This window comes from Tachyglossus aculeatus, chromosome 22 (genome assembly GCF_015852505.1).
Source record: "Tachyglossus aculeatus isolate mTacAcu1 chromosome 22, mTacAcu1.pri, whole genome shotgun sequence".
In the NCBI taxonomy this organism is placed as follows: domain Eukaryota; kingdom Metazoa; phylum Chordata; class Mammalia; order Monotremata; family Tachyglossidae; genus Tachyglossus; species Tachyglossus aculeatus.
Window position 1 is genome coordinate 58,635,991 of NC_052087.1, and position 26,781 is coordinate 58,662,771.

The 26,781-nt window shown below is 48.7% G+C and overlaps 1 protein-coding gene across 1 annotated transcript; it reads left to right on the forward strand.

Annotated features, from left to right (window-relative positions):
• Positions 1-26,515, forward strand: RAD9A (RAD9 checkpoint clamp component A). Its single transcript, XM_038764824.1, has 13 exons — positions 1-70; positions 5,757-5,820; positions 9,556-9,626; positions 9,741-9,869; positions 12,993-13,107; positions 14,764-14,863; positions 17,439-17,545; positions 17,749-17,858; positions 21,279-21,343; positions 21,453-21,575; positions 22,545-22,559; positions 24,162-24,348; positions 26,142-26,515. The coding sequence occupies exons 2-13, from the start codon at positions 5,787-5,789 to the stop codon at positions 26,235-26,237; spliced, it is 1,152 nt and encodes a 383-aa protein (XP_038620752.1). The 5' UTR covers positions 1-70; positions 5,757-5,786; the 3' UTR covers positions 26,238-26,515.
• The last annotated feature ends 266 nt before the right edge of the window (positions 26,516-26,781 follow it).

Genomic DNA, 26,781 nt, shown 5'->3' on the forward strand with positions numbered 1-26,781 from the left:
AGCAGGAGGAGGAGGAGGTGCCGCCGCGGAGGCTGCCGGGAGAATCCGTCTGCGCGCGACTCTTCATCCGGTCAGGCTCCCTCATTCATTCATTCATTCATTCAATCCTATTTATTGAGCGCTTACTGTGTGCAGAGCACTGGACTAAGCGCTTGGGAAGCACAAGTTGGCAACATAGAGAGACGGTCCCTACCCAACAGCGGGCTCACAGTCTAGAAGGGGGGAGACAGAGAACAAAACCAAACATACTAACAAAATAAAATAAATAGAATAGATATGGACAAGTAAAATAGAGTAATAAGTTGGCACAGTCTCACCCCTGTGCCCCTTCACCTGGCAGAGGCCCCCCCTCCCCAATGATGGCGTTTGTTAAGCGCTTACCATGTGCCAAGCACTGTTCTAAGCGCTGGGGAGGTTACAAGGTGATGAGGTTGTCCCACGGGGGGCTCCCAATCTTCATCCCCATTTGACAGACGAGGTAACTGAGGCCCAGAGAAGAATAATAATAATGATGATGGCATTTATTAAGTGCTTACTATATGCCAAGCACTGTTCTAAGCGCTGGGGAGGTTACAAGGGGATCAGGTGGTCCCACGGGGGGCTCACAGTCTTCATCCCCATTTTACTGATGAGGGAACTGAGGCCCAGAGAAGTGAAGAAATAATAATATGATAGCATTTATTAAGCGCTTACTATGGGCCAAGCACTGTTCTAAGCGCTGGGGAGGTTACAGGGTGATCAGGTTGTCCCACGGGGGGCTCACAGTCTTCATCCCCATTTTACTGATGAGGGAACTGAGGCCCAGAGAAGTGAAGTAATAATAATAATGATAGCATTTATTAAGCACTTACTATGTGCAAAGCACTATTCTAAGCGCTGGGGAAGTTACAGGGTGATCAGGTTGTCCCACGGGGGGCTAAGAGCCTTCATCCCCATTTTACTGATGAGGGAACTGAGGCCCAGAGAAGCGAGGTAATAATAATAATAATAATGATAGAATTTACTAAGCGCTTAGTATGTGCAAAGCGCTGTTCTAAGCGCTGGGGAGGTTACAAGGTGATCAGGTTGTCCCACGGGGGGCTCACAGTCTTCATCCCCATTTGATAGACGAGGTAACTGAGGCCTAGAGAATAATAATAATATGATGGCATTTATTAAGCACTTACTATGTGCAAAGCACTGTTCTAAGCACCAGGGAGGTTACAAGGTGATCAGGCTGTCCCACGGGGGGCTCACAGTCTTCATCCCCATTTTACAGATGAGGTAACTGAGGCCCAGAGAATAATAATAATATGATGATAATAATAATAATAATAATAATAATGGCATTTGTTAAGCACTTACTATGTGCAAAGCACTGTTCTAAGTGCTGGGGGGGATACAAGGTGATCAGGTTGTCCCATGTGGGGCTCACAGTCTTAATCCCCATTTTACAGATGAGGGAACTGAGGCTCAGAGAAGTTAAGTGACTTGCCCAAGGTCACACAGCAGACATGTGGTGGAGCTGGGACTCGAACCCATGACCTCTGACTCCCAAGCCCGTGTTCTTTCCACTGAGCCATGCTGCTTCTCTATTATATGATGGCATTTATTAAGTGCTTACTATGTGCAAAGCACTGTTCTAAGCGCTGGGGAGGTTACAAGGTGATCAGGTTGTCCCACGGGGGGCTCACAGTCTTCATCCCCATTTTACAGACGGGGTAACTGAGGCACAGAGAAGTGAAGTAATAATAATAATAATGATAGCATTTATTACGCACTTACTATGTGCCAAGCACTGTTCTAAGCGCTGGGGAGGTTACAAGGTGATCAGGTTGTCCCACGGGGGGCTCCCAGTCTTCATCCCCATTTTACTGATGAGGGAACTGAGGCCCAGAGAAGTGAAGAAATAATAATATGATAGCATTTATTAAGCGCTTACTATGGGCCAAGCACTGTTCTAAGCGCTGGGGAGGTTACAGGGTGATCAGGTTGTCCCACGGGGGGCTCACAGTCTTCACCCCCATTTTACTGATGAGGGAACTGAGGCCCAGAGAAGTGAAGTAATAATAATAATGATAGCATTTATTAAGCACTTACTATGTGCAAAGCACTATTCTAAGCGCTGGGGAGGTTACAAGGTGATCAGGTTGTCCCACGGGGGGCTAAGAGCCTTCATCCCCATTTTACTGATGAGGGAACTGAGGCCCAGAGAAGCGAGGTAATAATAATAATAATAATAATAATAATGATAGAATTTATTAAGCACTTACTATGTGCAAAGCGCTGTTCTAAGCTCTGGGGAGGTTACAAGGGGATCAGGTTGTCCCACGGGGGGCTCACGGTCTTCATCCCCATTTGACAGACGAGGTAACTGAGGCCTAGAGAATAATAATAATATGATGGCATTTATTAAGCGCTTACTATATGCCAAGCACTGTTCTAAGCACTGGGGAGGTTACAAGGGGATCAGGTTGTCCCACGGGGGGCTCACAGTCTTCATCCCCATTTTACTGATGAGGGAACTGAGGCACAGAGAAGTGAAGAAATAATAATATGATAGCATTTATTAAGCGCTTACTATGGTCCAAGCACTGTTCTAAGCACTGGGGAGGTTACAAGGGGATCAGGTTGTCCCACGGGGGGCTCACAGTCTTCATCCCCATTTTACTGATGAGGGAACTGAGGCCCAGAGAAGTGAAGTAATAATAATAATGATGGCATTTATTAAGCACTTACTATGTGCAAAGCACTATTCTAAGCGCTGGGGAGGTTACAAGGTGATCAGGTTGTCCCACGGGGGGCTAAGAGCCTTCATCCCCATTTTACTGATGAGGGAACTGAGGCCCAGAGAAGCGAGGTAATAATAATAATAATAATAATAATGATAGAATTTATTAAGCACTTACTATGTGCAAAGCGCTGTTCTAAGCTCTGGGGAGGTTACAGGGGGATCAGGTTGTCCCACGGGGGGCTCACGGTCTTCATCCCCATTTGACAGACGAGGTAACTGAGGCCTAGAGAATAATAATAATATGATGGCATTTATTAAGCACTTACTATGTGCAAAGCACTGTTCTAAGCACCGGGGAGGTTACAAGGTGATCAGGCTGTCCCACGGGGCGCTCACAGTCTTCATCTCCATTTTACAGATGAGGTAACTGAGGCCCAGAGAATAATAATAATATGATAATAATAATAATAATGGCATTTGTTAAGCACTTACTATGTGCAAAGCACTGTTCTAAGTCCTGGGGGGATACAAGGTGATCAGGTTGTCCCATGTGGCGCTCACAGTCTTAATCCCCATTTTACAGATGAGGTCACTGAGGCTCAGAGAAGTTAAGTGACTTGCCCAAAGTCACACAGCAGACATGTGGTGGAGCTGGGACTCGAACCCATGACCTCTGACCCCCAAGCCCGTGCTCTTTCCACTGAGCCACGCTGCTTCTCTATTATATGATGGCATTTATTAAGTGCTTACTATGTGCAAAGCACTGTTCTAAGCGCTGGGGAGGTTACAAGGTGATCAGGTTGTCCCACGGGGGGCTCACAGTCTTCATCCCCATTTTACAGATGAGGTAACTGAGGCACAGAGAAGTGAAGTAATAATAATAATAATGATAGCATTTATTAAGCACTTACTATGTGCAAAGCACTGTTCTAAGCACTGGGGAGGTTACAGGGTGATCAGGTTGTCCCCTGGGGGGCTCACAGTCTTCATCCCCATTTTACAGATGAGGGAACTGAGGCCCAGAGAAGCGAAGTAATAATAATAATAATGATAGCATTTATTAAGCGCTTACTATGTGCAAAGCACTGTTCTAAGCGCTGGGGAGGTTTCAAGGTGATCAGGTTGTCCCCCGGGGGGCTCACAGTCTTCATCCCCATTTTACAGACGAGGTAACTGAGGCCCAGAGAAGTGAAGTGATAATAATAATAATAATAATGATAGCATGTATTAAGCGCTTACTATGTGCAAAGCCCTGTTCTAACCGCTGGGGAGGTTACAGGGTGATCAGGTTGTCCCACAGGGGACTCACAGTCTTCATCCCCATTTTACAGATGAGGGAACTGAGGCCCAGAGAAGCGAGTAATAATCATAATAATGATAGCATTTATTAAGTGCTTACTATGTGCAAAGCACTGTTCTAAGTGCTGGGGAGGTTACAGGGTGATCAGGTTGTCCCACAGGGGGCTCACAGTCTTCACCCCCATTTTACAGATGAAGAAACTTAGGCACAGAGAAATTGTGACTTTCCCAAGGTCACCCAGCAGACAAGTGGCAGAGCCACGAGTAGAACCCATGAGCTTCTGATGGAGAAGCAGCGTGGCTCAGTGGAAAGAGCCCGGGCTTTGGAGTCAGAGGTCGTGGGTTCAAATCCCAGCCCCGCCAATTTTCAGCTGTGTGACTTTGGGCAAGTCACTTCACTTCTCTGGGCCTCAGTTTCCTCATCTGTAAAATGGGGATTAAGAGTGTGAGCCCTCCGTGGGACAACCTGATTACCCTGTATCCTCCCCCGCGCTTAGAACAGTGCTTTGCACATAGTAAGCGCTTAACAAATGCCATCATTATTATTATTATTCTGCTACAAAACGCTTGGAAGAGTACACTATAACAATAAACAGACACATTCCCTACCCACAATGAACTTACAGTCTAGAGGACTTACAGTCTCCCAATAATAATAATAATAATGATGGCATCTGTTAAGCACTTACTATGTGCAAAGCACTGTTCTAAGCGCTGGGGAGGATACAAGGTGATCAGGTTGTCCCACGTTGGGCTCACAGTCTTCATCCCCATTTTACAGATGAGGGAACTGAGGCCCAGAGAAGTGAAGTGACTTGCCCAAGATCACACAGCAGACATAAATAATAATAACGATGGCATTTGTTAAGCGCTTACTATGTGCAGAGCACTGTTCTAAGCGCTGGGGGGGGATACAAGGTGATCAAGCTTGCCAGCTGTGTGACTTTGGGCAAGTCACTTCACTTCTCTGGGCCTCAGTTCCCTCATCTGTAAAATGGGGATTAAGACTGTGAGCCCCCCGTGGGACAACCTGATCACCTTGTAACCTCCCCAGTGCTTAGAACAGTGCTCTGCACATAGTAAGCGCTTAATAAATGCCATCATTATTATTAAAATGGGGATTAAGACTGTGAGACAACCTGATCACCTTGTAACCTCCCCAGCACTTAGAACAGTGCTTTGAACAGAGTAAGCGCTTAATAAATGCTACCATTATTATTATTATTATTAAGTTGTCCCACATGGGGCTCACAGTCTTCATCCCCATTTTCCAGATCAATCAATCAATCAATCAATCGTATTTATTGAGCGCTTACTGTGTGCAGAGCACTGGACTAAGCACTTGGGAAGCACAAGTTGGCAACACACAGAGACGGTCCCTACCCAACAGTGGGCTCATAGTCTAGAAGACTGAGGTAACTGAGTCAGAGCAGTTAAGTGACTTGCCCACGGTCACACAGCAGACATGTGGCGGAGCCGGGATTTGAACCCGTGACCTCTGACTCCAAAGCCTGGGCTCTTTCCACTGAGCCGCGCTGCTTCGTACAGTGCCCTGCACACAGTAAGTGCTCAATAGATACAGTTGATCGATTGGTTGATTGTCGCCTCACCTCCCATGCCCCCCTCATTCATTCAGTCGTATTTATTGAGCGCTTACTGTATGCAGAGCACTGTACTAAGCGCTTGGGAAGGACAAGTTGGCAACATATCTGGCTGGGCCCTCACACGGTGTTCCTTTGGACAGGTGCTGGGGCGATCCCTGGTTGGAGGCATCATGAAGTGTGTCATCAATGGGGGCAACGTCAAAGGTGAGTAGGGGGTGGAGAGGGGGCATGTACTGGACCCCTGCCCAGCCGTGGGGGCTTCGGAAGCCTTCCCAGACTGAGCCCCTTCCTTCCTCCCCGCCTCGTCCCCCTCTCCATCCCCCCATCTTACCTCCTTCCCTTCCCCACAGCACCTGTATAGATGTATATATGTTTGTACAGATTTATTACTCCATTTATTTATTTTACTTGTACACATCTATTCTATTTATTTTATTTTGTTAGTATGTTTGGTTCTGTTCTCTGTCTCCCCCTTTTAGACTGGGAGCCCGCTGTTGGGTAGGGACCGTCTCTCTATGTTGCCAACTTGTACCTCCTTCCCTTCCCCACAGCACCTGTATATATGTATATATGTTTGTACAGATTTATTCCTCCATTTATTTATTTATTTGTTTTACTTGTACACATCTATTCTATTTATTTTATTTTGTTAGCATGTTTGGTTCTGTTCTCTGTCTCCCCCTTTTAGACTGTGAGCCCGCTGTTGGGTAGGGACCGTCTCTCTATGTTGCCAACTTGTACCTCCTTCCCTTCCCCTCAGCACCTGTATATATGTATAGATGTTTGTACACATTTATTCCTCTATTTATTTATTTATTAAATACGATTGATTGATTATTTATTTTACTTGTACACATCTATTCTATTTATTTTATTTTGTTAATATGTTTTGTTTTGTTCTCTGTCTCCCCCTTTTAGACTGTGAACCCGCTGTTGGGTAGGGACCGTCTCTCTATGTTGCCAACTTGTACCTCCTTCCCTTCCCCACAGCACCTGTTTATATGTATATATGTTTGTACATATTTATTACTCTAGTTATTTATTTATTTTACTTGTACACATCTATTCTATTTATTTTATTTTGTCAGTATGTTTGGTTTTGTTCTCTGTCTCCCTCTGTTAGACTGTGAGCCCACTGTTGGGTAGGGACCATCTCTATATGTTGCCAACTTGTACCTCCTTCCCTTCCCCACAGCACCTGTTCATATGTATAGATGTTTGTATATATTTATTACTCTAGTTATTTATTTATTTATTTTACTTGTACACATCTATTCTATTTATTTTATTTTGTTAGTATGTTTGGTTTTGTTCTCTGTCTCCCCCTTTTAGACTGGGAGCCCACTGTTGGGTCGGGACCGTCTATGTTGCCAACTTGTACCTCCTTCCCTTCCCCACAGCACCTGTTTATATGTATGTTTGTACAGATTTATTACTCTGTTTATTTATTTATTTTACTTGTACCTATCTATTCTATTTATTTTATTTTGTTAGTATGTTTGGTTTTGTTCTCTTTCTCCCCCTTTTAGACTGTGAGCCTGCTGTTGGGTAGGGACTGTCTCTGTGTGTTGCCAACTTGTACTTCCCAAGCGCTTAGTCCAGTGCTCTGCACACAGTAAGTGCTCAATAAATACGATTGAATGAATGAATGAATGAATACACCCTCGTCGTGTGTGTGCTGTCTTTCAGTGCTTAGAACAGTGCTTTGCACATAGTAAGCGCTTAACAAATGTCATTATTATTATTATTATTATTATTATTATTATTATTATTATTATTATTATTACCCACACTGCTCTACCACTGCAACTGCCCGGGAAGGGATCGGGTGATCCCTGTGAGCCTTCTAGGCTGTGAGCCCACTGTTGGGTAGGGACCATCTCTATATTTTGCCAACTTGTCCTTCCCAAGCGCTTAGTGCAGTGCTCTGCACACAGTAAGTGCTCAATAAATACGATTGAATGAATGAATGTTGGGTAGGGACTGTCTCTCTGTGTTGCCAACTTGTCCTTCCCAAGCGCTTAGTCCAGTGCTCTGCACACAGTAAGCGCTCAATAAACACGATTGAATGAATGAATGAATGAACGTTGGGTAGGGACCGTCTCTCTATGTTGCCAACTTGTCCTTCCCAAGCGCTTAGTCCAGCGCTCTGCACACAGTAAGCGCTCAATCAATACGATTGACTGATTGACTCTTGACCCCACCTCACCTTCTAGTTATCGCCCCATCTCCCTCCTACCCTTCCTTTCCAAACTCCTTGAACAAGTCGTCTACACGCGTTGCCTCGAATTCCTCAACACCAACTCTCTCCTCGACCCCCTCCAGTCTGGCTTCCGTCCCCTACATCCCACGGAAACTGCCCTCTCAAAGGTCACCGATGACCTCCTGCTTGCCAAATCCAACGGCTCATACTCCGTCCTAATCCTCCTCGACCTCTCAGCTGCCTTCGACACTGTGACCCACCCCCTTCTCCTCAACACGCTATCCGACCTTGGCTTCGCAGACTCCGTCCTCTCCTGGTTCTCTTATCTCTCCGGCCGTTCATTCTCAGTCTCTTCTGTGGGAGCCTCCTCCCCCTCCCATCCTCTTACTGTGGGGGTTCCCCAAGGTTCAGTGCTTGGTCCCCTTCTGTTCTCGGTCTACACTCACTCCCTTGGTGACCTCATTTGCTCCCACGGCTTCAACTATCATCTCTACGCTGATGACACCCAGATCTCCATCTCTGCCCCTGCTCTCTCCCCCTCTCTCCAGGCTCGCATCTCCTCCTGCCTTCAGGACATCTCCATCTGGATGTCCACCCGCCACCTAAAACTCAACACGTCCAAGACCGAGCTCCTTATCTTCCCTCCCAAACCCTGCCCTCTCCCTGACTTTCCCATCTCTGTTGACGGCACTACCATCCTTCCCGTCTCACAAGCCCGCAACCTCGGTGTCATCCTCGACTCCGCTCTCTCGTTCACCCCTCACATCCAAGCCGTCACCAAAACCTGCCGGTCTCAGCTCCACAACATTGCCAAGATCCACCCTTTCCTCTCCATCCACACCGCTACCCTTCTCGTTCAAGCTCTCATCCTATCCCGTCTGGACTACTGCATCAGCCTTCTCTCTGATCTCCCATCCTCCTGTCTCTCCCCACTTCAGTCCATACTTCACGCTGCTGCCCGGATTGTCTTTGTTCAGAAATGGTCTGGGCATGTTATTCCCCTCCTCAAAAATCTCCAGTGGCTGTCTGTCAACCTACGTGTCAGGCAAAAACTCCTTACTCTCGGCTTCCAGGCTGTCCCTCCCCTGGCCCCCTCCTCCCTCACCTCCCTTCTGTCCTTGTCCAGCCCAGCCCGCACCCTCCGCTCCTCCGCCGCTAATCTCCTCACCGTTAGGCCTCGTTCTCGCCCGTCCCGCCGTCGACCCCCGGCCCACGTCCTCCCCCAGTCCCGGAATGCCCCCAATCCCTCTGCCCATCCACCAAGCTAGCTCTCTTCCTCCCTTCAAGGCCCTACTAAGAGCTCACCTCCTCCAGGAGGCCTTCCCAGACTGAGCCCCTTCCTTCCTCTCCCCCTCGTCTCCCTCTCCATCCCCCCCATGTGACCTCCTTCCCTTCCCCACAGCACCTGTATAGATGGATATATGTTTGTACATATTTATTACTCTATTTATTTTACTTGTACATATCTATTCTATTTATTTTATTTTGTTAGTATGTTTGGTTTTGTTCTCTGTCTCCCCCTTCTAGACTGTGAGCCCACTGTTGGGTAGGGACTGTCTCTATGTGTTGCCATCTTGTCCTTCCCAAGCGCTTAGTCCAGCGCTCTGCACACAGTAAGCGCTCAATCAATACGATTGATTGATTGATTGATTGATGGGGAGGCACAGGACACCAATGCAAAGACCCCTGGGCCCGGGAGCGGCCCGTGAACCAGCGCTCCCCCGGTCTGTCCACAGTGCTGGGAAAAGCCGTCCACTCCCTTTCCCGCGTCGGAGACGAGCTCTACTTGGAGCCCCTGGAGGATGGGGTAAGGTGGGGGTCTCGGGGGTCAGCACGTGGGGGGCGTGGGTGGGGGGCGGCGCGTCTCCGGGCCCTGATTCTTCCCCCGTCCGTCCATCCGTGCGTCCGTCCATGCGTCCAGCTCTCCCTGCGGACGGTCAACTCCTCCCGCTCGGCCTACGCCTGCGTCCTCTTCGCCCCCCTCTTCTTCCAGCACTACGAGGCGGGGGCTCCCCGGGCCCTGCCGCGCCGCTGCAAAGTCCTCATGAAGGTGGGTGGTCTCCCCAGCGCGGCCCACCGCTCCCCACCTGCGATCTATCAATAATCGTAATAATAATAATGGCATTTGTTAAGCGCTTACGACGGGCAAAGCACTGTTCTAAGCGCTGGGGTGGTTCCAAGGTGATCAGGCTGTCCCACGGGGGGCTCACAGTCTCCATCCCTGTTTTCCAGATGAGGTCACTGAGGCCCAGAGAAGTGACTTGCCCAAAGTCACCCAGCTGACAATCGGCGGAGCCGGGATTTGAACCCGTGACCTCTGACTCCAAAGCCCGGGCTGTTTTCCACCGAGCCACGCCGCTTCTCTCAATCAATCGTATTCATTGAGCGCTTACTGTGTGCAGAGCACTGGACTGTGCGATCTCAGAGAAGCAGCGTGGCTCAGTGGAAAGAGCCCAGGCTTTGGAGTCGGAGGTCACGGGTTCAAATCCCGGCTCCGCCACGTGTCAGCTGGGTGACTTTGGGCAAGTCACTTCACTTCTCTGGGCCTCAGTTCCCTCACCTGTAAAATGGGGATAAGACTGTGAGCCCCCCGTGGGACAACCTCATCACCTTGTAACCTCCCCAGTGCTTAGAACAGTGCTTTGCACATAGTAAGCGCTTAATAAATGCCATTATTATTATCAATCAATCAATCGTATTCATTGAGTGCTTACTGTGTGCAGAGCACTGTACTGTGCGATCTTAGAGAAGCAGCGTGGCTCAGCGGAAAGAGCCCAGGCTTTGGAGTCGGAGGTCATGGGTTCGAATCCCTGCTCTGCCAATTGTCAGCTGGGTGACTTTGGGCAAGTCACTTCACTTCTCTGGGCCTCAGTTCCCTCATCTGTACAATGGGGATGAAGACTGTGAGCCCCCCGTGGGACAACCTCATCACCTTGTAACCTCCCCAGCGCTTAGAACAGTGCTTTGCACATAGTAAGCCCTACATACATGCCATTATTATTTAGTCTTTGGGCCTCAGTTCCCTCAGCTGTAAAATGGGGATTAAGACTGTGAGCCCCAAGTGGGACAACCTGATCACCTTGTATCCTCCCCAGCGCTTAGAACAGTGCTTTGCACATAGTAAGCGCTTAACAAATGCCATTATTATTATTATTATTATTATTATTATTATCATCTCCACTCCCTTGCCTATCTGGCCCGCGGTCTCAGCCTCCCGGCCCGCAGGGGCTCTGTGAGAAGCAGCCCGGTGGAGTGGATGAAAGTGTTTTTAATGGTATTTCTTAAGCGCTTCCAGAGAAGCAGCGTGGCTCAGTGGAAAGAGCCCGGGCTTGGGAGTCGGAGGTCGTGGGTTCGGATCCCGGCTCCGCTGCTTGGGCAAGTCACTTCACTTCTCTGGGCCTTAGTTCCCTCACCTGTAAAATGGGGAATAATAATGATGATGGCATTTATTAAGCGCTTACTATGTGCAAAGCACCGTTCTAAGCGCTGGGGGGGTTACAAGGTGATCAGGTTGCCCCATGTGAAGCTCACAGTCTTCATCCCCATTTTCCAGATGAGGTAACTGAGGCCCAGAGAAGTGAAGTGACTTGTCCAGAGTCACACAGCTGACAATTGGAGGGGCCGGGGTTTGAACCCATGACCTCTGACTCCAAAGCCCAGGCTCTTTTCCACTGAGCCACTTCCAAGTGGAATAAGACTGTGAGCCCCACGTGGGACAACCTGATCACCTTGTATCTCCCCCAGCGCTTAGAACAGTGCTTGGCACATAGTAAGCGCCTAACAAATACCATCATCATTATTATTATTATAATTATTATTACTATTATTACCTTGTATCTCCCCCAGAGCTTAGAACAGTGCTTGGCACATAGTAAGCGCTTAACAAATGCCATTATTATTAAGCGCTTACTATGTGCAAGCACTGAACTAAGCGCTGGGGTAGACACAATATAAGCGCTTAACAAATACCAACATTATTATTATTATTATTATTACCTCAGCACTTAGAACAGTGCTTGGCGCATAGTAAGCGCTATATGTATATATGTTTGTACGGATTTATTACTCTATTTTACTTGTACATATCTATTCTATTTTATTTTGTTAATATGTTTTGTTTTGTTGTCCGTCTCCCCCTTCTAGACTGTGAGCCCGCTGTTGGGTAGGGACCATCTCTCTATGTTGCCAACTTGGACTTCCCAAGCGCTTAGTCCAGTGCTCCGCACACAGTAAGCGCTCAATAAATACGATTGATTGATTGATTAACAAATGCCAGCATTATTATTATTACCCCAGCGCTTAGAACAGTGCTTGGCACATGGTAAGCGCCTAACAAATATTCTCATTATTATTTGGGGAGGGGGCTGACCCCCTAGTGCGAGTCTGACCCCCTAGAGAAGCAGCGTGGCTCAGTGGAAAGAGCCCGGGCTTTGGAGTCAGAGGTCGTGGGTTCAAATCCCGACTCCGCCACCTGTCAGCTGTGTGACTTTGGGCAAGTCACTTCTCTGGGCCTCAGTTCCCTCATCTGTCAAGTGGGGATGAAGACTGGGAGCCCCCGTGGGACAACCTGATCACCTATTACTCTATTTTATTACTCTATTTATTTTATTACTCTATTTACTATTACTCTATTTATTTATTATTACTGTATTTATTTTACTTGTACCTATCTATTCTATTTATTTTATTTTGTTAGTATGTTTGGTTTTGTTCTCTGTCTCCCCCCTTTAGACTGTGAGCCCACTGTTGGGTAAGGACCGTCTCTAGATGTTGCCAACTTGGACTTCCCAAGCGCTTAGTCCAGTGCTCTGCACACAGTAAGTGCTCAATAAATACGATTGATGATGATGATCACCTTGTATCCCCCCCAGCACTTAGAACAGTGCATGGCACATAGTAAGTGCTTAACAAATGCCATCGTCATCATCACAGGAAGTGCTTAACCAATATTATCAACCTGATCACCTTGTATCCCCCCCAGCGCTTAGAACAGCGCTTTGCACATAGTAAGCGCTTAATAAATGCCATTATTATTATTATTATTATTACCATTATTATTTGGGGAGGGGGCTGACCCTGTAGTGTAAGTGTGCCCCATCGCCCAGCTGCCCGGGCTGGGTCCCTCTGGGCCCGTCTCACTGCCTCACCGTGCCTCTGTTCCCCCCCCCCCAAGTCCCTGCTGTCGGTTTTCCGCTCGCTGCCCGCGCTGGAGAAGACGGTGGATCGGTGCTGTGTGTCGCTGAGGCCCCAACGCAGCTGTCTGGTCATCCAACTACACTGCAAATACGGTGCGAGGGTATCCCCCCGGCCCGGGGGCGGGATGGGGGGCTCGGTGGGGGGACGATCCTCCGGCTGCGCCGCACGTCCGGCGTGGTGGGGCTGGTGTGCGCCCCTCTTCTAATCAATCAATCAATCAATCGTATTTATTGAGCGCTTACTGTGTGCAGAGCACTGTACTGAGCGCTTGGGAAGTACAGGTCGGCAACGCATAGAGACGGTCCCTGCCCAACAGCGGGCTCACGGTCTAGAAGGGGGGGACGGAGAACAAAACCAAAAATACTGACAAAATAAAATAAGCCCACTGTTGGGAAGGGACCATCTCTATATGTTGCCAACTTGGACTTCCCAAGCGCGTAGTCCAGTGCTCTGCACACAGTAAGCGCTCAATAAATACGATTGAATGAATGGGGCTGCATGGGTGGGGCCGGTCCCCCACTTGTGCCTCACATAAGATGGTGTGCGCCCATCTTCTAGACTGTGAGCCCACAGTTGGGTAGGGACCGTCTCTCTATGTTGCCAACTTGGACTTCCCAAGCGCTTAGTCCAGTGCTCTGCACACAGTAAGCGCTCAATAAATATGATGGAATGAATGAATGAATGAATGGGGCTGCATGGGTGGGGCCGGTCCTCCACTTGCACCACACATAAGATGGTGTGCGCCCATCTTTTAGACTGTGAGCCCACTGTTGGGTAGGGACCGTCTCTAGATGTTGCCAACTTGGACTTCCCAAGCGCTTAGTCCAGTGCTCTGCACACAGTAAGCGCTCAATAAATATGATGGAATGAATGAATGAATGAATGGGGCTGCATGGGTGGGGCCGGTCCTCCACTTGCACCACACATAAGATGGTGTGCGCCCATCTTTTAGACTGTGAGCCCACTGTTGGGTAGGGACCGTCTCTAGATGTTGCCAACTTGGACTTCCCAAGCGCTTAGTCCAGTGCTCTGCACACAGTAAGCGCTCAATAAATACGATTGAATGAATGAATGAATGGGGCTGCATGGGTGGGGCTGGTCCTCCACTTGTGCCTCACATAAGATGGTGTGCGCCCATCTTCTAGACTGTGAGCCCGCTGTCGGGTAGGGACCGTCTCTCTATGTTGCCAACTTGGACTTCCCAAGCGCTTAGTCCAGTGCTCTGCACACAGTAAGCACTGAATAAATACGATTGAATGGGGCTGCATGGGTGGTGCTGGTGTGTGCCCATCTTTTAGACTGTGAGCCCACTGTTGGGTAGGGACCGTCTCTAGATGTTGCCAACTTGGACTTCCCAAGCGCTTAGTCCAGTGCTCTGCACACAGTAAGCGCTCAATAAATACGATTGAATGAATGAATGAATGGGGCTGCGTGGGTGGGGCTGGTCCTCCACTTGCGCCGCACATAAGATGAAGTGCACCCATCTTCTAGCCTGTGAGCCCGCTGTCGGGTAGGGACCGTCTCTCCATGTTGCCAACTTGGACTTCCCAAGCGCTTAGTCCGGTGCTCTGCACACAGTAAGCGCTCAGTAAATACGATTGAATGAAGGAATGAATGGTGGCGGGGGGCAGGGGGGTTGCCCAGTCCTCCGGCCGGGCCACCAGCACGGTGGGTGGGACGGGGGGCAGCGACAGAGAGCGGGCCAGGCTGACGTCTTGGGCTCGTCTTGGTCTTCCCCCCCTGCCCAGGCATGACCCGAACCCACAACCTGTCCCTCCAGGAGTGTGAGTCTCTACAGGCGGTGTTCGACCCAGCCCGCTGCCCGCACCTGCTGCGGGCCCCCGCCCGGTGAGAACTTTATTTGTCCATATATTCTTTTAGACTGTGAGCCCACTGTTGGGTAGGGACTGTCTCTCTATGTTGCCAATTTGTACTTCCCAAGCGCTTAGTACAGTGCTCTGCACATAGTAAGCGCTCAATAAATACGATTGATGATGATGATATATTCACATATTCACTCCCAAACTGAGCCCCCTCCTTCCTCTCTCCCTCCTCCCCATCCCTCCCGCCGTATTCATTCAATCGTATTTATTGAGCACTCACTGTGTGCAGAGCACTGGACTGAGCGCTTGGGAAGTACAAGCTGGCAACATAACCTTACCTCCTTCCCTTCCCCACAGCACCTGGATATATGTATATATGTTTGTACGGATTTATTACTCTATTAATTTATTACCTGTATATATGTTTGGACATATTTATTACTCTATTTTATTTGTACATATTTATTCTATTTATTTTATTTTGTTAATATGTTTTGTTTTGTCATCCGTCTCCCCCTTCTAGACTGTGAGCCCGCTGTTGGGTAGGGACCGTCTCTATATGTTGCCAGTTTGGACTTCTCAAGCGCTTAGTACAGTGCTCTGCACACAGTAAGCGCTCAATAAATACGATTGATTGATTGACCGTCTCTCTATGTTGCCAACTTGGACTTCCCAAGCGCTTAGTCCAGTGCTCTGCACACCGTAAGTGCTCAATAAATTCATTCATTCATTCATCCAATCGTATTTATTACGATTGAATAAATATTTGTACATATTCATACGATTATTACGATTGAATAAATACGATTGAATGAATGAGTATATATTCACTATTCTACTTATTAATGATTCATTCAATCATATTTATTGAGCGCTTACGGTGTGCAGAGCACTGGACTAAGCACTTGATGTGCTTGATGCGCTTGATGTACTAAGTGCTTGTACTAATGATGTGCATCTAGCTTAATTTCTATTCATTCTGACTACTTGGCACCCGTCCACAGGTTTATATATTTTATAAATATTTATTTATTCATTTTATTTGTACATATTTATTCTATTTATTTTATTTTGTTAATATGTTTTGTTTTGTCGTCCGTCTCCCCCTTCTAGACTGTGAGCCCGCTGTTAGGTAGGGACCATCTCTAGATGTTGCCAACTTGGACTTCCCAAGCGCTTAGTCCAGTGCTGTGCGCACCGTAAGCGCTCAATAAATACGATTGAGTGGATGAATGAGTGAATACATATTCACTATTCCATTTATTTTGTTAATGATGTGCATCTAGCTTTATTTCTATTGATTCTGACAACTTGACACCCATCCACAGGTTTGGTTTTGTCGTCCGTCTCCCCCTTCTAGACTGTGAGCCCGCTGTTGGGTAGGGACCGTCTCTGTATGTTGCCAACTTGTACTTCCCAAGCGCTTAGTACAGTGCTCTGCACACCGTAAGCGCTCAATAAATACGACTGAATGGATGAATGAGTGAATACATATTCACTATTCCATTTATTTTGTTAATGATGTGCATCTAGCTTTATTTCTGTTCATTCTGATGACTTGACACCCGTCCGCAGGTTTGGTTTTGTCGTCCGTCTCCCCCTTCTAGACTGTGAGCCCGCTGTTGGGTAGGGACTGTCTCTATATGTTGCCATCTTGTACTTCCCAAGCGCTTAGTACAGTGCTCTGCACACAGTAAGTGCTCAATAAATACAATTGATTGATTGATTGATTGACCGTCTCTAGATGTTGCCAGCTTGGACTTCCCAAGCGCACACAGTAAGCGCTCAATAAATACAATTGAAAGAATGAATGAATGAATCAATCAATCAATCAATCGTCTTTATTGAGCGCTTACTGTGTGCAGAGCACTGTACTAAGCGCTTGGGAAGTCCAAGTTGGCAACATATAGAGACAGTCCCTTCCCAACAGTGGACTCACAGTCTAAAAGGGGGAGACAGAGAATAAAACCAAACATACTAACAAAATAAAATAAATAGAATAGATATGTACAGGTAAAATAAATAAAGAGTAATAAATATGTACAAACATATATACATCTATACAGGTGCTGTGGGGAAGGGAAGGAGGTAAGATGGGGGGATGGAGAGGGGAACGAGGGGGAGAGGAAGGAATGAATGAACTCCCCCTCCACCCCAGGGCTTGGGGGTAGGGTGGGGGGCTCGGGGCCAGACCCTTGACTGAGGCTGTGCCCCCCGTCAGGGTCAATCAATCAATCAATCGTATTTATTGAGCACTTACTGTGTGCAGAGCACTGTACTAAGCGCTTGGGAAGTCCAAGTTGGCAACATAGAGAGACAGTCCCTACCCAACAGTGGGCTCACAGTCTAAAAGGGGGAGCCAGAGAACAAAACCAAACAGACTAACAAAATAAAATAAATAGAATAGATATGTACAAGTAAAATAGGGTAATAAATCTGTACAAACATATATACGTATAAACAGGTGCTGTGGGGAGGGGAAGGAGGTAAGTTGGGGGCGATGGAGGGGGGACGAGGGGGAGAGGAAGGAGGGGGCTGAGTGTGGGAAGGCCTCCTGGAGGAGGTGAGCTCTCAGTAGGGCCTTGACTCACTCGGTCCAGGGTCCTGGTCGATGCCATCCTGCCTTTCCCCCTGACCCTGGCGGAGGTGACGCTGGGCGTGAGCCGCGGCCGCAGGGTGGTTTTCCGGAGTTTCGTGGAGGAGGCCGGTGAGGAGCCTGTTTTGGGGGGGAGGGCCTTCCACAAGGGGCTGCGACTCATCATCATCAATCGTATTTATTGAGCGCTTACTGTGTGCAGAGCACTGGACTAAGCGCTTGGGAAGCCCAAGTTGGCAACATACAGAGACGGTCCCTACCCAACAGCGGGCTCACAGTCTAAAAGGGGGAGACATGGTTGCCGTTGCCCCCAGACCCCGCCAAGGCGATGGTGACGGAGATGAGCCTCGGGCCGGACGATTTCCAGCAGCTGCGGGTCCAGGAAGACAGCACCGCCATCACCTTCTGCCTCAAGGAATTCAGGGTAAGGCCCCCACCCCTTAATAATAATAATAATAATAATAATAATAATAATAATGGCATTTATTAAGTGCTTACTATGTGCAAAGCACTGTTCTAAGCGCTGGGGAGGTTACAAGGTGATCAGGTTGTCCCACGGTGGGGCTCACCCCTTCCCCTCAGGGCCTCCCACTGGGCCTGACAGAGAAGCCTCTGCCTGGCCACAGCATGATTCTGTACATATCTGTTCTATTGATTTAATTTGTTAGTATGTTTGGTTTTGTTCCCTGTCTCCCCCTTTTAGACCGTGAGCCCGCTGTTGGGTAGGGACCGTCTCTAGATGTTGCCAACTTGGACTTCCCAAGCGCTTAGTCCAGTGCTTTGCACGCAGTGAGCGCTCAATAAATACGATTGATGATGATGATGATTCAGCGCTAGATAATAATAATCATTCATTCATTCATTGTCGTATTTATCGAGCGCTTACTGTGTGCACAGCACTGGACTAAACGCTTGGGAAGTACAAGTTGGCAACATCTAGAGACAGTCTCTACCCAACAGTGGGCTCACAGTCTAGAAGGCTGTGACTGATGTAAATAATGGCATTTATTAAGCGCTTACTATGTGCAGAGCACTGAGGCTACAAGGTGATCAATCAATCAATCAATCGTATTTATTGAGCGCTTACTGTGTGCAGAGCACTGGTCTAAGCACTTGGGAAGTCCAAGTTGACAACATCTAGAGACGGTCCCAACCCAACAGTGGGCTCACAGTCTAGAAGGCTGTGACTGATGTAAATAATGGCATTTATTAAGCGCTTACTATGTGCAGAGCACTGAGGTTACAAGGTGATCAATCAATTGATCGTATTTATTGAGCGCTTACTGTGTGCAGAGCACTGGACTGAGCACTTGGGAAGTCCAGGTTGGCAACATATAGAGACGGTCCCTACCCAACAGTGGGCTCACAGTCTGGAAGGCTGTGACTGATGTAAATAATGGCATTTATTAAGCGCTCACTATGTGCAGAGCACTGAGGTTACAAGGTGATCAATCAATCAATCAATCGTATTTATTGAGCGCTTGCTGTGTGCAGAGCACCGGACTAAGCGCTTGGGAAGTCCAAGTTGGCAACATCTAGAGACGGTCCCTACCCAACAGTGGGCTCACAGTCTAGAAGGGGGAGACGGAAAACAAAACCAAACATACTAACAAAATAAAATAAATAGAATAGATATGTACAAGTAAAATAAATAAACAAATAGAGTACTAAATATGTACAAATATATATATGTATATCCAGGTGCTGTGGGGAAGGGAAGGAGGTAAGATGGGGGGGATGGAGAGGGGGACGAGGGGGAGAGGAAGGAAGGGGCTCAGTCTTGGCAACTTATAGAGACAGTCCCTACCCAGCAGTGGGCTCACAGTCTAGAAGGCTGTGACTAATGTAAATAATGGCGCTTAGAACAGTGCTTTGCACATAGTAAGCACTTAATAAATGCTATAATTATTATTATTATTATTATTAATGACATTTATTAAGCACTTACTATGTGCAGAGCACTGAGGTTACAAGGTGATCAGGTTCCCCCCCACCCCCACCCCCCATGGGCTCACAGTCTTAGCCCCCATTTCACAGATGAGGTACCTGAGGCCCAGAGAAGTGACTTGCCCAAAGTCACCCAGCTGGCGGAGCCGGGATTCGAACCCCTGACCGCCGACTCTGAAGCCCGGGCCCTTTCCGCCGAGCCACGCTGCTTCTCTAGATCCGTCCAGAGATTCCAGGGAAGCAGCGTGGCTCGGTGGAAAGAGCCCGGGCTTTGGAGTCAGAGGTCAGGGGTTCGAATCCCGGCTCCGCCAGCTGGGTGACTTTGGGCAAGTCACTTCTCTGGGCCTCAGTTCCCTCATCTGTAAAATGGGGATGAAGATTGTGAGCCCCCGCGTGGGACAACCTGATCACCTTGTAACCTCCCCAGCGCTTAGAACAGTGCTTTGCGCATAGTAAGCGCTTAATAAATGCCATCATTATTATTATTATTCCTGACAGTCCACTCCAAGGCCCTCACCTTTCCATGGATCCGCTGTCCTCTCCCACTCCACCCCAGCTCGCCTCCTGTCCACGTCAGCCACACCACCCTTCTCCCATCCTTAAGAGCCCTTTGTACTTCCCAAGCGCTTAGTACAGTGCTCTGCACACAGTAAGCGCTCAATAAATACGATTGATTGATTGATTGAGGCCGTCCCTGACTGATTTCTCGGCATCCCACACGGAGGCTACTTCAGCACTCTTTCTCCTCGCCGATGATGCTCGAGTGCAGTGTGTGGAGGACTGTACTGAGCGCTTGCTTGCCCCTTAATGGGGAGAAAGCAGCAGGAGTGCCTGTATATATGTTTGTATGTATTTATTACTCTATTTTACTTGTACATATCTATTCTATTGATTTTATTTTGTTAATATGTTTGGTTTTGTTCTCTGTCTCCCCCTTCTAGACTGTGAGCCCACTGTTGGGTAGGGATCGTCTCTAGATGTTGCCAACTTATACTTCCCAAGCGCTTAGTCCAGTGCTCTGCACACAGTAAGCGCTCAATAAATACGATTGATGATGATGACCTGTATATATGTATAGATGTTTGTACGGATTTATCACTCTATTCATTTTACTTGTACATATCTATTCTCTTCTATTTTGTCGATATGTTTTGTTTTGTTCTCCGTCTCCCCTTTCTCGACTGTGAGCCCACTGTTGGGTGGGGACCGTCTCTATGTGTTGCCAACTTGTCCTTCCCAAGCGCTTAGTCCAGCACTCTACACACAGTAAGCGCTCAATAAATACGATTGAATGAATGAATAAATACGATTGATTGATTGATTGATTGAGTGGCCCTGGCTTCTCGAGGACAGGAATCTTGCCTTCTCCCGTGAGCCCACTCTTTTCGACTGTGAGCCCACTGTTGGGTAGGGACTGTCTCTATGTGTTGCCAACTTGTCCTTTCCCAGCGCTTAGTCCAGTGCTCTGCACACAGTAAGCGCTCAATAAATACGATTGAATGAATGAATACGATTGATTGATTGATTGAGTGGCCCTGGCTTCTTGAGGATAGGAATCTTGCCTTCTCCTGTGAGCCCACTCTTTTATCATCAGTCGTATTTATTGAGCGCTTACTGTGTGCAGAGCACTGTACTAAGCGCTTGGGAAGTACAAATTGGCAACCTATAGAGACGGTCCCTACCCAACAGTGGGCTCACAGTCTAAAAGGGTGGGACTTTTGGACTGTGAGCCCACTGTTGGGTAGGGACCGTCTCTCTATGTTGCCAACTTGGACTTCCCAAGCGCGTAGTCCAGCGTTCTGCACACAGTAAGCGCTCAATAAAGACGATTGATGATTGATTCTCAAGGCTGTGCGCGCCCAATGCGCTCAGTCCACCCTATCGATTGGTCTTCCAGGGGCTCCTGAGCTTCGTGGAGTCGTCGAATCTGCCCCTCAACATCCACTTCGACGCGCCCGGCAGGTACCTCCCGCGGCCCCATCCCTCCCCATCCCCGACTCCGGTCCCCCCCCCCCGACCCCGGGGGATGGGGGTCCTCCATCCAGCCCCGCCTGTCCCCCACTGCCCCCAGGCCGGCCATTTTCACCTTTGAGGACTCGCTGCTGGAAGGACACTTCGTCCTGGCCACGCTGTCCAATTCCCAACTCTGCTCCCAGGAGCCCCTCCCGCCCGCGGGCCGGGACGCCCTTCCCAGGTGAGGAACGCCGGCCTTCCCCAGCCGGACTCTGCGTGGGTGGCTTACGCCGGGGCAGGGAGTGGGGCCGGGCCTGGGCTTTAGCCCTTGATCATCATCAATCATATTTATTGAGCGCTTACTGTGTGCAGAGCACTGGACTAAGCGCTTGGGAAGTAAAAACTGGCAACATACAGAGACAGTCCCTGCCCAACAGCGGGCTCACAGTCTAAAAGGGGGAGACAGAGAACAAAACCAAACATACTAACAAAATAAAATAAATAGAATAGATATGTACAAGTAAAATAAATAAATAGAGTAATAAATATGTACAAACATATATACAGGTGCTGTGGGGAAGGGAAGGAGGTAAGATGAGGGGGATGGAGAGGGGGACAAGGGGGAGAGGAAGGAAGGGGCTCAGTCTGGGAAGGCCCCCTCGTCCCCCTCTCATCATCATCATCATCAGTCGTATTTATTGAGCGCTTACTGTGTGCAGAGCACTGGACTAAGCGCTTGGGAAGTACAAATTGGCAACATCTAGAGACAGTCCCTGCCCAACAGTGGGCTCACAGTCTAAAAGGGGGAGACAGAGAACAAAACCAAAAATACTAACAAAATAAAATAAATAGAATAGATATGTACAAAATAAATAGAGTAATAAATATGTACAAACATATATACAGGTGCTGTGGGGAAGGGAAGGAGGGAAGATGAGGGGGATGGAAAGGGGGACGAGGGGGAGAGGAAGGAAGGGGCTCGGTCTGGGAAGGCCCCCTCGTCCCCCTCTCATCATCATCATCATCAATCGTATTTATTGAGTGCTTACTGTGTGCAGAGCACTGTACTAAGCGCTTGGGAAGTACAAATTGGCAACATATAGGGACAGTCCCTGCCCAACAGTGGGCTCATAAAGCTGCCGCCCGAGGCCTGAGCCCAGGGCAAGGGCCAGGTCGGTGGTCTAGCTGTCAGCCGAGGGCCGAGGCCCAGGTGGGTGGCTCATTCGTTCGTCCATTGGATTGTATTTACCGAGCACTGACTGTGTGCAGAGCACTGGACTAAGCGCTTGGGAAGTTCAAGTTGGCAACATATATGTGTTGGGCCGGCATCCAGTGGAGCAGTGGAAAGAGCCCGGGCTTTGGAGTCGGAGGTCACGGGTTTGAATTCCGACTCCGCCAGCTGTCAGCTGGGTGACTGTGGGCAAGTCACTTCAATCAATCAATCAAATTTATTGAACGCTTACTGTGTGCAGAGCACTGTACTAAGCGCTTGGGAAGTACAAGTTGGCAACATATAGAGACAGTCCCTACCCAACAGTGGGCTCACAGTCTAAAAGATAATCATCATCATCATCAATCGTATTTATGGAGCGCTTACTGTGTGCAGAGCACTGTACTAAGCGCTTGGGAAGTCCAAGTTGGCAACATACATGTGTTGGGCCGGCATCCAGAGAAGCAGCGTGGTGCAGTGGAAAGAGCCCGGGCTTTGGAGTCGGAGGTCACGGGTTCGAATCCCAACTCTGCCAGCTGTCAGCTGGGTGACTTTGGGCAAGTCACTTCAATCAATCAATAAATCAATCATATTTATTGAGCGCTTACTGTGTGCAGAGCACTGTACTAAGCGCTTGGGAAGTACAAGTTGGCAACATATAGAGACAGTCCCTACCCAACAGTGGGCTCACAGTCTAAAAGGCTAAATGTCCAAATAATGACATTTATTAAGCATTTACTATGTGCAAAGCACTGTTCTAAGCGCTGGGGAGGTTACAAGGTGATCGGGTTGTCCCACAGGGGGGCTCACAGTCTTCATCCCCATTTTACAGATGACGGAACTGAGGCCCAGAGAAGTGAAGTGACTTGCCCAAAGGTACACAGCTGACAATTGGCAGAGTGGGGATCTGAACCCATGACCTTTGACTCCAAAGGCCGTGCTCTTTCCACCGAGCCACACTGCTTCTCTCACTTCACTTCTCTGGGCCCCAGTGACCTCAGCTGGAAAATGAGGATGAAGACTGGGAGCCCCCCGTGGGACAACCTGATCACTTTGTAACCTTCCCAGCGCTTAGAACAGTGCTTGGCACATAGTAAGCGCTTAAGAAATGCTATTATTATTATTATTATTATTATTATCCAGCTTGCTGAGCCCAGGCCAGTGGCTCAGCCCCGGTCCAGCTGAGTCTAAAAGACTGTGAGCCCACTGTTGGGTAGGGACCGTCTCTATGTGTTGCCAATGTGGACTTCCCAAGCGCTTAGTCCAGTGCTCTGCACACAGTAAGCGCTCAATAAATACGATTGATTGATTGATCGGTTCAGTTGCCGGCCGAGACTTGAGGCCCTTCTAGACTGGGAGCCCACCGTCGGGCAGGGACCGTCTCTCGATGTTGCCAACTTGGCCTTCCCAAGCGCTCCGTCCAGTGCTCCGCACACAGTAAGCGCTCAATAAATCATCAGTCGTATTTCATCATCATCATCATCAATCGCATTTAGTGCAGAGCACTGTACTAAGCGCTTGGGAAGTACAAATTGGCAACATATAGACGACTGAATGAATGAATGAACGAGGGGTTCGGCCGGGCCCCGGATTCAGCGTGCCTCCGCCCCGGCTCAGGGACGGCCTCCCTGACGACTTTGCCAGCGATGACATCGACTCCTTCATGGTCACCATGGAAACCGGCGGGTGCCAGGGGCTGGGCACCCCCCTGCCTCGCCCCCCAGTCAGCCCGCTCCCCCTCGACGAGGACGATGAGGACGACGAGGACAAGGAGCCTGTGCCTGGGACCCCTCCCCTGAAAAAGGCAAGCGGACTCGGGGCGGGGGAACAGTCGGCAAACAGGAGCAGCGGGGCTCGGTGGAAAAGCGTGCGGGCTTTGGAGTCGCGGGTTCAAATTCCGGCTCTGGCACTTTATTTTTTAAATGGCACTTACCATAATAACGATGGCATTTGTTAAGCGCTTACTATGTGCACTGTTCTGTGCGCTGGGGAGGATACAAGGTGATCAGTTCCCTCGTCTGGAAAAGGGGGGATTAAAAGCGTGAGCCCCACGTGGGACAACCTGATTACCTTGCATCTCCCCCAGTGCTTAGAACAGTGCTTGGCACATAGTAAGCGCTTAACAAATACCGTTATTATTATTATCAGGTTGTCCCACGTGGGGCTCACGGCCCATCCCCATTTTACAACTGAGGCTCAGAGAAGCGCAGTGACTGGCCCAGAGTCACACAGCTAAGTGACCTCTGAATCCCCAGCCCAGGCTTTCCACTGAGCCCCGCTGCTTCTCTGTTTATTAAGCACTCGCGACGTGCGAAGCACTGTTCGAAGCGCTGGGTGACTTAGGGCAAATCACTTCACTTCTCTGTGCCCCAGTTCCCTCATCTGTCAAATGGGGATGAAGACTGTGAGCCCCCCGTGGGACCGCCTGATCACCTTGTAACCTCCCCAGCGCTCAGACCAGTGCTTTGCACATAGAAAGCGCTTAATAAATGCCATCATTATTATTATTAATCATCTGTCAAATGGGGATGAAGACTGTGAGCCCCATGTGGGACAGCCTCATCACCTCGCAACGTCCCCAGCGCTTAGAACAGTGCTTGGCACATAGAAAGCGCTTAATAATAATAATAATAATAATGTTGGCATTTGTTAAGCGCTTACTATGTGCACAGCACTGTTCTAAGCGCTGGGGGGGGATACAAAGTGATCAGGTTGTCCCTTGTGGGGTTCACAGTCTTCATCCCCATTTTACAGATGAGGTAACTGAGGCTCAGTTATTATTATTATATATTATATAATTATTATATAATATATAATTATTATATATATAATATATATAATATAATATTATATAATATTATATTATATAATACAATTATTATATTATTATAATATAATATTATTATTATTAATTAATTAATAAATGCCATTATTATTATTATCATCTGTCAAATGGGGATGAAGACTGTGAGCCCCATGGGGGACAACCTGATCACCTCGCAACCTCCCCAGCGCTTAGAACGGTGCTTGGCACGTAGAAAGCGCTTAATAAATGCCATCATTGTTATTATTATCATCTTGTCAAATGGGGAGAATAATAATAATAATAATAATGGCATTTGTTAAGCGCTTACTATGTGCCAAGCACCGTTCTAAGCGCGGGGTGGGGATACAAGGTGATCAGGTTGGCCCACGGGGGGCTCACAGACGTAATCCCCATTTTACACATCGGGTAACTGAGGCTCAGAGAAGTGAAGTAACTTGCCCAAGGTCACACAGCAGACGTGGCGGAGCCGGGATTCAAACCCACGACCTCTGGCTCCAAAGCCCGGGCTCTTTCCACTGAGCCACGCTGCTTCTCTGTAGCCACGCTGCTTAGCACGTAGAAAGCGCTTAGTAAATGCCATCATTATTATTATTATCATCTGTCAAATGGGGATGAAGACTGTGAGCCCCACGTGGGACAACCTGATCACCTTATCACGTCCCCAGCGCTTAGAACGGTGCTTGGCACGTAGTAAGCGCTTAATAAATGCCATCATCATTATTATTGAGGAGTGCTCGCACTCAGATCCGCCCTCCTCTCCCTTCCAACAGTTCCGCTCCCTCTTCTTCGGCTCGGTGCTGACCGGCCCCCAGCCCCACGGCTCCCCGAGCCGGGTTCTGGCCGAAGACAGCGACGGCGATGGCTGAAGGGGCCGCCAGCCCCCGAAGACCCCCTCTTCCCCCTCCTCAAGACCCCCGACCCTGTAAATAAAATGCATGGAGAGACCCAGCCGTCCCTGCCCTGGGGCGGGCGGGCACCGGGGCGGGGGGCGAGGGGGTGGCCCCAGTTCCTCCTCTCACTCACCTGTGCAGAGAATCGTAATACGCATTTGAAAAAGTACAGCACAACGGGGTTTTGTTAATATGTTTTGTCGCCCGTCTCCCCCTTCTAGACTGCGAGCCCGCCGTCGGGTAGGGACCATCTCTAGGTGTTGCCAACTTGGACTTCCCAAGCGCTCTGCACACAGTAAGCGCTCAATAAATATAACAATGAATATGTTCTCTTTCTCACTCCCCTGTGCAGAGAATCGTAATACGCATTTGAAAGCGTACAGCACAACCGAGTTTTGTTAATATGTTTTGTTTTGCCGTCCGTCTCCCCCTTCTAGACTGCGAGCCCGCTGTTGGGTAGGGACCGTCTCCAGATGTTGCCAACTTGGACTTCCCAAGCGCTTAGTCCAGTGCTCTGCAC

Excerpts from the sequence above, each read along its gene's own strand:
- RAD9A (XM_038764824.1), top strand. The coding sequence starts at position 5,787 with ATGAAGTGTGTCATCAATGGGGGCAACGTCAAAG. Across the intron at positions 5,821-9,555 it reads CAATGGGGGCAACGTCAAAG|TGCTGGGAAAAGCCGTCCAC; the intron begins GTGAGTAGGGGG and ends GTCTGTCCACAG. Across the intron at positions 9,870-12,992 it reads GCTGCAAAGTCCTCATGAAG|TCCCTGCTGTCGGTTTTCCG; the intron begins GTGGGTGGTCTC and ends CCCCCCCCCAAG.